This window comes from Montipora capricornis, chromosome 7 (assembly GCF_036669925.1).
Source record: "Montipora capricornis isolate CH-2021 chromosome 7, ASM3666992v2, whole genome shotgun sequence".
Classification (NCBI taxonomy): Eukaryota; Metazoa; Cnidaria; class Anthozoa; order Scleractinia; family Acroporidae; genus Montipora; species Montipora capricornis.
Window position 1 is genome coordinate 23,285,905 of NC_090889.1, and position 11,309 is coordinate 23,297,213.

At 37.5% G+C, this 11,309-nt stretch overlaps 2 protein-coding genes across 2 annotated transcripts in view; both read left to right on the forward strand.

Annotated features, from left to right (window-relative positions):
* The window catches only part of LOC138057746 (uncharacterized), a 2,885-nt gene extending 644 nt beyond the window's left edge, over positions 1-2,241 (forward strand). Inside the window, exons 2-3 of the mRNA XM_068903668.1 lie at positions 616-807; positions 1,538-2,241. Of these exons, the coding sequence (XP_068759769.1) occupies positions 616-807; positions 1,538-1,654 (309 nt within the window). The 3' untranslated portion in view covers positions 1,655-2,241. The remainder of the gene's footprint in view (positions 1-615; positions 808-1,537) is intronic.
* LOC138056484 (RNA-splicing ligase RtcB homolog) overlaps positions 1-8,577 on the forward strand; it is a 48,102-nt gene extending 39,525 nt beyond the window's left edge. Inside the window, exon 20 of the mRNA XM_068902290.1 lies at positions 8,246-8,577. Within this exon, the coding sequence (XP_068758391.1) occupies positions 8,246-8,310 (65 nt within the window). The 3' untranslated portion in view covers positions 8,311-8,577. The remainder of the gene's footprint in view (positions 1-8,245) is intronic.
* The last annotated feature ends 2,732 nt before the right edge of the window (positions 8,578-11,309 follow it).

Genomic DNA, 11,309 nt, shown 5'->3' on the forward strand with positions numbered 1-11,309 from the left:
GTATTTCACAAGAGAAATGAAGCTTTAGATCAAATGGTTAAGCAAATGATTTGGTATTAGAGTGCTCTCACCGCAAATTACATGACGACAGAAAGCAGAAAGCTTCAGCTGTCATTTAAACTATTGTACTCAATGCAAATAGTATGTTAATGCCTGCATGAGATTGTTATTATTGGCGTTTAAAGAAAAGAGAGCCAAATTTTGATGAGTCTGCTCTTCAAACACTTACACTGTACGTTATAACAGAAGTGACAGTGTCTGACACTTGCAGAGTGCAGACCCCAAACTACATGTAACCGTAACTCACAGTTATTGAAAGCTAAACGTTTGATTTAAAATGGGTGCTTAGACTTAAATACTGTTTACAATCGCTATTTGTAGACAGTCTGCAGTTGTCATACACCTTAGAAATTATCAGCTTTATTATTACATGTACCAGCATTTTTTTTTTTTGAGACATGTGATATTGAGTGTTCTTATCTGGATGAAATTCTTATGACATCTTTTATCTGTAAGTAGCAGTAATAATTTTTGTTTGGAAATGTGACTGAGATTATGAATTATTTTTTCCAAGAAAACTGAAACTTTTCACTATATTTATTTGTTGATTAACAGTTCAAATGGGAGGTGGGTACAGCTGGGAATTGGTTCATTAAAAGATTGCTGGGAAGTTTGGACAGAGAGTTGGTTACAGAAAGTGCTGAGGCTAGGCAAGAAGATGCCTTCTTCTTGCAACATACAGTACAAACCACTACATGTATCATCTATGGAAGAGGAGTTGGAGAAAACCCTCAGATAAAAGAAAAGGTTGGTGCAATGAAAAAATTCCTTTGAGGCATGTTTCTGTAAAAGACCTGTAATGCAGTCAAACAGCTGAAAGTCTGAAAGACTTACAGAAGCTGATTGTTGCTTTTAAACAAGTGATGCATATAGATATTTACAAATAACTCGCATAAATTACACTTAAACAACTAATTCTTGACAGTCACTGCAATAAAATAATTATAAAGCACTGTCTGAGTTACAGGCCTGTGTACGTATAGACTAGTAATGCCTAGCGATTAGCAGAAGATGATGCTGCAGTTTCATTTATCCATTGTCTCACCCAATATCTGCTTTCAGTTTAAAATTTGAAATACTGTTAAATGAGATAATTATAAATACCTCATCACACATAATTTTTTTTGGAAAAGTGTTGAAGACAAAGAAAGCATCTGGCAATATATTTTCAAGATTTGTTCCATGAGTTCCACCACTATATGTGTACTTTTATCATTATGACAAAATTAATTTGATAGTTAACTGAGTTACTCAATGAATCAAGAACAATGTTACAGATATAATCTCGTGCAAGTACCGGTATTACATCTGGTTCCATTTATTTGGTACACCAAAATTGGTGGCTGATGTCTTTTGTTTCTCAGGATTAGGGATGTATTAGATTTGTGCTCTCTTCCTATTTTGTTAGAATATTGTCGAATGATCTTAATTTTGGAAGGGGTGATACTAATCATTATTCTCTTTAATTACTTTTAAGGATGATGAGTCAATCAATGGAGAGGTTCTAAAAACAACATTTGCAAGGATTGTTGCTTCTGGCACACTAATTGAACTAGAGACATTTACCTTGTGGCAGAAAGCAAGGTTTTGTTAAAACTTTCATTCGCTGTAATTGTTTTGCTGGGAGCATACTTAATTATCAGCTTAATCTCAAGGGTTTTTTTCTTGTTTTTGGAAACAAAAAGTTTTTAGTTTTTTCTTAACGTAAATTATCAGCCTAAGTTCTGTGTTTTTTTTTCTTTTTGAAAGCAATTCTGTTGGAGAAAAAAAGAACACATTGGTAAAGGTCAATGATGGCAAAATGTTTGCATCAGTTATCCTAAGGCATGTTCCATTTTTTACGTTTGACTTCTTTCTGTAAGAACTGACTTGTATTACATGTACATAAAACCCATTTTGTTATACTGAGTCACATTTATCCAAGTATGTTGTATGCTTTAGTTTTTGTAATTGAAGTTATTTTGCAGCCATTCATTGTTATAATCTGTAATCAAAACACAAACCACTCAATTTATCTTTGTTTAAGGCAAGAACACATTCAGCTGATTGCCATTTTATTATTGCCCAAATAATTAGAATAAAGATAGCTTTGATTTTTGTGATGTATTTGTATGTGTATACAGATTGTATTTATCATTCATATCGATGGGCATTCTTTGCAATCTTATGATTAAAATTACCAGTATTAGATGCTTCATTGTCAACCTGGTCTTTTCTTTACATAATATTTAAAAAATGAACTTTTCATGGTTTTATGAGAAATCTGACTATAAATGAAGGTACAGTAGATCTAGTGAGGGTGAATGTGTTCTGTAGAAAGAGTAAATATTACTCTGACAAGGGGAGTAAAGTTTAAGAGGGTAAATTTTACTCTTGAAAAGGAGTGGTTTTGTACCTTTTTGTCTCACCCCAGTTTTGGAGTTAATTTAACTCTGTCAAGGGTAAATTGAACTCCATTTAAAGAGTTCAATTCACTCCAATAGAAGGATAAAATTTACTCTTGTATTGGAGTGAATTTTACACCACAGGAGGGGTAAACAATACTGGAGTAAATTTTTACCCCAACAGAAGAGTAAAAGTTATAAGAGTACATTTTACTCCAAAAACGGAGTAAGCATTACCGGAGTGAATTTTACTCCAAAAATGGAGTGGTTTTGTACCTTTTTTTTTAACTCCCTTTTTGGAGTTAAATCTACTCCTTGAAAATAACAGTGAACCAATTATGGCTTAACGCTCTACCCAAAATCAATCATAACATGGTTGGAGCTTTTTTTGCGGACAACGTTGCTTGCCTTGAGATCATTGCGAAGGAAACCTTTTAAATGCATACGGCATAAGGCAGTAGTTTGGTGCGAGTCAGCTCGCCAACACTTTTCTCTGAACCGCCATCCTCCGGCTTGTATGCCTCAACTCGCATGCATGGCGGTTCAGAGAAAAGTGTCCCGTGAGCTGACTCACACCATACTCCTAAGGCAGAACAGATCTTTTCAAATATGGAAATACAGCCTGCTGGAGTCAGCACATTCGTCTCGGCTGCATGGTGAAGCGTTACAAAAGTACTTTTTTTCATAAAGCCAGTGAAATTGTGTCAGAAGACAAAGTGGTACGTGACTTTTTGTGACCACACCAAACATCATTGGTGGTCACCCAAAGCAGAAATTACTTTTGCTTCATGGAACAAATGTTTTCTTGCCTTTTCTCTTTTTCTTGGCCCTCTTAAGTTTGGATGTGAGTCATTTGCTTAATTACTAGTAATAGTTTTCACTACATCTGCCCGCGGTTTGAATATCATGTCAATTCTGTAGTGAATCTCACGAAGTAATTGTCTTTACATGGCATTTAAAGGTGACCTAGTACGAGTATGTCTTTTTTTGGGGACTGAGGCCTTGATAATTATCGCTAACATGCGAAAACCGAATTCAATAATTGTTTTATTATGCATATTCCTGAGCTGAGCTCCGCCATGACAAAACTTCTGCATGCATAAAACTATTCTCTGTAGGTATGACGTCAATTCTACATATATAAAATCTATTGTTTGTAGGTATGACGTAAGAAAAACAGAGCAAGCAAGAATTAGCTGCGTGCTTATAGCCAATCAAAATCGAGCTGGTGACACCAATGTATAATAATAATTTTTGTTGGTTCAATTAAACTTCCCTTACACCTGGCTGCATTCATTTTCAAAACAGGAACTTGAAGATCCCGGCGACGTCTACGAAAACTGGCCCTCAAAATATAATTTGGCAGTATAGTAATTCTTTCGCGATTTATTCCATATCGTTTACATCGTACATTGTGGTTGAAGTATTTTCTTTAAATATAAATTTGGTACTAGCGGTTTCAGAGTAAAAATAGAAAATGAAAGGTTTGTAAGCCCTGTTCCAAGGGTCTTTTCTGGACGACTTTTTGAGAATACATGAAAAATTTATAAAATATTATAGAGCATCATTTCGTTTAACTTCACCTGGTACGGGATAAACTTGACCTCGCAAGCGACCAGCTCCAAACTGGCTTCATGGCTCAGTTGGTACAGCAAGTGCAGTTTAATCGCACGGTCATGAGTTCGAATCCCTAGGGGCTGCCCACTATCAAACGTACTCCATGGCCCCTAATCTCATTTAAGCCTAAATGTTTTCGAGCTTCCTTTGCAATTGCTTTAGTTTCCTGCGATGGTCTTCCCAATTTTAAATTTCATGCCTCTTTACGAAATCGTCCACCTGATGGTCAGGTCCGAAGTTCCCAACTGTTTGCATGTGACGAGCGATGCCAGTTAGTGTTGTCTTTTCCCGTTTAGTTTTAATTTACGGACCACTAGAAAGCCTTTCGTTTTGCACTGAGAAATAGCGCTGTGTTAACTGAGGAAAAGGAGGGCTTTAATCAGTCACACATGGCTACTGGCGCGCTATAAATTAAAAGGGGTTGAATTTGCCCTTCATGTGATTTGGTTGTTATAGATTGTGTAGTTGAGTTGTAGTCAGTAGTACTTGAACCGAGCAGTTTTGCGCTGTAAAGAAATGGATGCAAAGTCGGCATCATCGGCCAGAGTGTATTGAGATTTTCCCCTTTTCCGCGCTAAGTACTTAGAGTTGGTAGTTCAACGTAACACCTAAAAACTATTAGATTTTATAATGAAGGACATGAGAGTGTAAGATAGAGCGCAGGGATGGCGCAGTGGTGAGAGTACTCGCCTCCCACCAATGTGGCCCTGCTTCCATTTTCAGACTCGGCGTCACATGTGGGATGAGTTTGTTGGTTCTCTATTCTGCACCGAGAGGTTTTTCTCCGGGTCCTCCGGTTTCCCCTTTCCTCAAAAAACCAACACTTGACTTGATTTTATTGTTAAATTCAGTTTACAATGTCCCAATTAGTGCTCCAGCGCTAGAACGACTACACACTTACAATAAGCCAAGTTCCTTTCCTTTTTCATATAAAACTCAAAAGTACTTTAACTTCGGAAAACGTATTATAAGACAAGCACGACAGTTTCGATTCGCTCACGAGTTCTAGTAATGTCTAGTAATACAAAATATACCTTTTTCTCTTTTTTAAATGTAATGTCCACCTCAGGTGATCCTGGAGAAAAACTCTTAACCGAAACAAATCTCAGCGAGCGGTCGACTTGAGCATCTCGAAGCAGCTTGCATATATGCAGCAAAATCATATAGATAGTTTTCGTTTGTTTTCAGCTGTTTTCTTTCCGCGAGATTACTTGTCATATTACCTTATAGTTCAGTTTTCAATTGTCACCAAAAGGTAAACAAGGAGTCGAAACAACCGCAAAAAATCGCTTATTCCTCACAGATTAAGATGGGTTGAACTGAATTAAAAAAAATTAAAATGATCCACGCTTAATGCCATGCTTTTTGTTAAAAGCCATAATTTTAATTGAAAACATGTTGTTGTCAGACAGACACACGGTACCGACCGAGGCATTATAGTATATCATTTTTATTTTTTGGAGAGGAAATGACAAAATGTCAGTGCAGAGTACTGTTTCGAGCAACGGTGAATATAATCTAGGGTCTTTCTTTTCCTCAATCTATCGTGCATAACGCTTTCAAATTTACCAATGAGAAATGGAAGTAAGTTTTTCTTGAAGTGGACTCAGTTTGAAACTGCCAACTCTGTTGCAACTCACTGCTCATAGTTAACGCCGCAAAATCAAAAATGGATGATACAATAGACTATTTTCGTGTTTTCAGTATTGGACTGGAACTAGCTTGCAATGGAGGCTAATGCGGGGGAATCTTTTCAAATGCAAATGCTTTTTAATTTATTCCCCCGCATTAGCCTCCATTGCAAGCTAGTTCCAGTCCAATACTGAGAATACGAATATGGTCTATTAAGTACCTTTCATTTTTCAGTCATTGATTTGGGCCGAGTAATTCGTTTGCGTCTGAAATGATTTTACGTCCTCTATTATCGAAGATGCTACCCTGTGCTTTAATCGTGTTTCTTTTTAAAAGGAGTTCTGTATTTGCATTAAAGCTTGAGAGAGGCCGGAAACAGCATGTCATAATTCCTTGATGAGACTTCTGGAGGCTAAAAAAAAACTATAAAACCAAGTGGCCTGACTGCCTTCAATAAGTAATTAGTATGCAGTATCAGCCAATAAATATTAATTAATATTTTGGCATTACGGGAGTTTGTTTTTTTAGCCGGCTCCAAGCCTTCATCGGGACCAGTTTTTAAGAGGTTTGATTGCGGGTTTGGAAAAGAGCTGGTTTGGAGATCATACCAGCGAAACATAATGTAAACTCAGGTACCTAAACGTCAAGCCAGGATCTCGAGCAATGATTCAGAGCAGGATTTGGGGCCAGGATCTAAGCCAGTATCCTGTGAAATCCAGGTCTAAGCAGTCATTTTAGTGAGTAGGTCTACAAGTTCCTTTTAGTGATTATTAGGTCTACGTGCCCATTTTAGTGATTACAATGCAGGTCTACGCACTCATGATAGTGATGAGGACTAAGCGCTCATTTTCGTGATTAGGTCTACGCTCCCATTTTAGTGATTAGATCTACGCGCCCATTTTAGTGATTGCGTTTAAGCACTCATTTTAGCGATTAGGTCTAAGTACTCGTTTTAGTGATTAGGATTAAACACTCATTTTAGTAATTAGGTCACTAGAATGAGGGTTGGAAATCTTGACGAAAGATCCTGGCTGGGATCCTGGCTTGAACTCCTAGCTTTACTATTAGGCAGTATCTCAATCCAAACCTCCAGTAGTTTATTGAAAAATGACACAACATCACACATTTTGAGTGATTAAGTTCTGAAACTGGCTTTGATTTGAATGCTTTAGAGGCTGTTTTAAATGTTTTAGCTACTGCACAAAATTCAGAGCCTTAAAAATTGATCTGATACAAGACAGGCGAAATTTGGCCTTTCCGAGTTTTGCTTGTGTTTTCTTTTGAACGATACACTTAGACAAAGATAACATTCACATTTTGCTTCAGTAAATGCCAATTTGAACAAGCAGGGCAGGTGGTTTCAGACAACCAGCAACACCCACCACGTTGCCAATTGGAAAAGTGTTGATGACAAGGCAGCTAATGTAAACCAGGAACAGCTTTGCAGAGGTGTTGTACAACATTCCAACCGCGACACACAATCCTCAAGATTTGAAATGCAGACTAGACACAACCCCACTAACTGGGCCCCTACATAGGGGACACGAAGTTGTTCAACACCTTGCAAGTTCCTAAAAGGATAATCTGGAACACAATCAGAATCGTGTATAAAACGTATTGCACTTGAACATTCTCGTTCAAACAGCAAAAAGTGATTAGACTATTTGTTGAACCTTGCAATGAGTCAAAGTGGGTCAAATGTCATTATTTAAAATTAGCTCATCAAAACGATTGTAGTGATTGTTACTAACCGAAATTTCATGAGCTTCCTCAGGTTAAAAACAATAACAATCCTCCTCTTGTATTTAAAGAGGAGCGCAAGCTACAAAGTTTCTAAGTTTACTGTGAAATGATTTTTGAATGATAGTCTTGTAAAATTTGGCAAATGTTCTAATGTTTTTCAACCAATCACTGAATGAACTTATGGAAAATTAAAGCGCGCGCCGTCAAAAATTCACTTGTTTTGATTTTATCTTTTCACGTATATTATTAACGTGTATTAACATGCATATTATGTGTATTATTAAACAAGCGCTTGTAATATTTCGAAGTGCAAATTTGTGAAAAATCCAGTCGTGCTTATTTACTCAAAATCACGTGATTTCCTATACTTACATATTTACCTATGGGTTAACAAGAAACTCAGTTTGTGAATGAAAACAATAGGCCACTTTGGAAAATACCATAATACTCTTTGTTTGTCCCACCAAATTTTGCATAAGCATTGTTTCCAGTTTCTCTTGGGACTTACAATGGTCCCAAGAGAAAACAAAAACAATGCTTATGTAAAATTTGGGGGAACAAACAAAGAGTATTATGGTATTTTCCAAAGTGGCCTATAGGATGCTCTCTCCGCTTAATTTCCAGCATCAAATACCGAAATTTCGTTGTGATAGAGTACTAGAGATATTTAGTAAGGTTTCTGACGTGACGTCAGCAAGGGAGTTCTGACGTGACATCACGTTGCGTGGCAACCAAGGAGTCGATAAATAGTTAGGATGCTGCGGGTGACTCGCTTTCAATTGAAAATGCTTGTCACTTTTTTTTTTCAGGTCACGATGCAGGGATCAGCGAAAAGGCCATCAAGCTGAGACCAATCGCGGTTATTAAAGGATGACCTGAAGGTCGATGCCTTTAAAGTTTCTTTACGGTGCTCGTAACATTCTTCGGTCTGTCACGCAATCTTTTAAAAGATCACGTGACGATTCAAGAGGTGGCTCCGCGTCTAAGAAAACTCGTTCCAAATCAGTCGACGTAGAAAAGATTGACCAGCGGCTGACACAAAGAGATTCCCACTTGAAGAACCAGCTCAAATGCAAATCAGGAATAGAAGCAGTTTTATTGGGCGAAAACGCTAAATTCCTATTGTCTGAGAACAGCTACAGTCTGTGACAAAATTCGTTGGAACAGTCCACGACTATACAGATCTGAAACTTTCGCAGCTCACTCTCCCCTCACAATGTTGTTTTAACGCCAGTTTCTGAGCCCAATTGTCAAAACAACATTGTAGGAGGGCAAGGTATTGTAAAGTGTTTCAACAATTTTGTCCGGGACTGTATTTTTGAGGAATTTCAGTTATGAAAAGAATTGGCGGGAAATATGCTACATTTTAGGAGAAGGAAACCCTTGATTTCTAGCGGCCTGGAGTGTGATGTTGCGCCACATTTGTGATAAATTCGACAATAAATGAAACATACAACATGTTCAGGTTTTTTTGAATTCGGTTGGTTGTTTCTCGTTAAAAAAAAAACGCCATTTCATAGAAGGTTGACTGTGGCTGAGCATGTTCTGCTTAGGAACGACCTTAACCAGGATGAATTTGCAGAGGCCGTTCGAGTTTTGTTCCGTGAAGGAAAATATCGTAATATCTTGTTAACGGTGGTTGCTGGTTGCGGCAAAACACTTTATAATTCCTCTAAACTCTGTTTTCGAACCGTTTTGTAATCCTGGTACGACCACGATCGCTTTGGTTGATACTGTAAGTACAGACAGCGATGAAGTGATTTTCTCAAATGACGTTCGTTGGTGTCCCTAAATTAACGCACGACACGATTTTTCACTTCTTTTGGCAGGTCACAAAGTGCATTTACCTAGACTCAAAACACATTCCGCACGGGATGTTGACTTTTCACCCGATTCTCCAATATTTTGCACCAGCAAGGAAGAGTTCACCTTTGTTAGATACGCGATCGCTGGTCGAAAGTCTTGTCATTCATTTCATGCGGCACAAATTTCCGAAAAGGAACAACAGTGTATTTCCCCATGCTCCCGTTTTATTCGGCCTTGATCTTCTCACAAAGTTAATTAGCGTGCATCTGTAATTCAACGAGTCACCAACGAGTCACCATTTTTAAGAAAGCTTTTTTGGTGAGAAATATGCACAATTGAACCACGATGATGAAACAGTCAGAAAGGGCAGTAAACACAGAAGGTGAATCGATTGTTTTGGACACTATAGGAGAGAAAATAGCCATTTTTGAGGCGAATGTGCATGGTGACGCTGTCAATGTACTGAGGAAAAGTATCCTGCTAAATTTAATTAATATAGTGGTGACTCGTGCACTCTAACACAATGTCGTTGTTTTCTTCTCTTGTTGGTTTTGTGTAGCGAAATTCGACTCGAAAAAATGTTAAGCGATATCAAATTAGCCTACAATGGAGCTGTTATGAAAAAACAGTCAGTAGAAAGCGTCTAATACTGTTACGTTTTTAAACTGCGTGTCACCATTTTGGTACAAAGTTGCTCACGCAATGAACTAAAGTAAACAAGTTTTTACACCACGTGTCATGAGTTTCTATCCTTGTGCGAAATTCCTGTTTTTGATAGCTATAACTTGTGTTTCCTGCATTTCCATGTCTCCTACCGACAGAAATTGTCGAAGAGTTATAAAATAAAAACTGTACTAACATAAAAAGTATTCTTTTAAATTTTCCGGGTCTTACGAAGTTCTATAGCTACTCGCGTAACATTGGGCCGGGTAAAACATACATGTATATGTGCAAACTAATTTTAAGCCGTAACAATATTTGACAGTTGGCGATGCATCGTCATTTTATGTAAAATACCGCATCAGTTAGTATTTTATACGACCTCCTGAAGGAAACTACATCAAGGTAAAAGGCAACATCCTTCGTCCATATATATTCAATATGTTGTCATCTCATTTTTAGAGCAAATCTTCATCTTTTTAGCACATCCAAGAAGTCGAAAGTCCTTTTCTGTTGATTGTAGGTAGTAATATCCTTTAGACGTTAGAAAGCGACAAACTTTTCTCACAGATACAGCAATTGTCAAAACCCCGCCTTCTTCGCTCTTGTGGGCCTCCCTTGCATTCTATAACATAACTTCCATGGGCGTCCTGAATTAAACAATGGCTGGATAGGTTTTCTCTTAACTGTTAAACCTTTGTATGTGCTTTCCGTTCCAGGAAAATCGTCATTGATTAATCTCCAAGCGCTTTTAGGAGAAATGTAGCGCATTTTAGCTACTTTACGAAGAGAAAACCTTTGAATGCGAGATAAAACAAATACGCTCGTGCCCTTGTCACGCTATCAGTGGCAGCAAGAAAAACCATATTTCAGATCATGACTCTCTTCTTAACTAAATCTAAACAATTTCGCTTATTTTATCATTGTCCATATATAACAAAAGAAATTCGAACACTGTACATCAAACTCAGTTACGAATAAAAAAGTTACGCAGCGCTATCGTACCGGTTATGAAGGCGACTGCAAAGTTGTGTCACTTATGACCCTGCCAGCACGTCCTATAAATAGTTTAAATTCCTCACAAATACAGTCTGTGACAAAATTCGTTGGAACAGTCCACGACTATACAGATCTGAAACTTTCGCAGCTCACTCTCCCCTCACAATGTTGTTTTAACGCCAGTTTCTGAGCCCAATTGTCAAAACAACATTGTAGGAGGGCAAGGTATTGTAAAGTGTTTCAACAATTTTGTCCGGGACTGTAGTTGTAAAACAACGGAGTAAATTGAGCAGCATATTTAAATAAAATTACTTCATCTCTTTTGTACAACATCTAAAGTTATCTTTTCTCAACTGAAAGTCATTTGCATTTATCCTGTGTTGTCTCGAATTTCTTGCTTTCATTTAT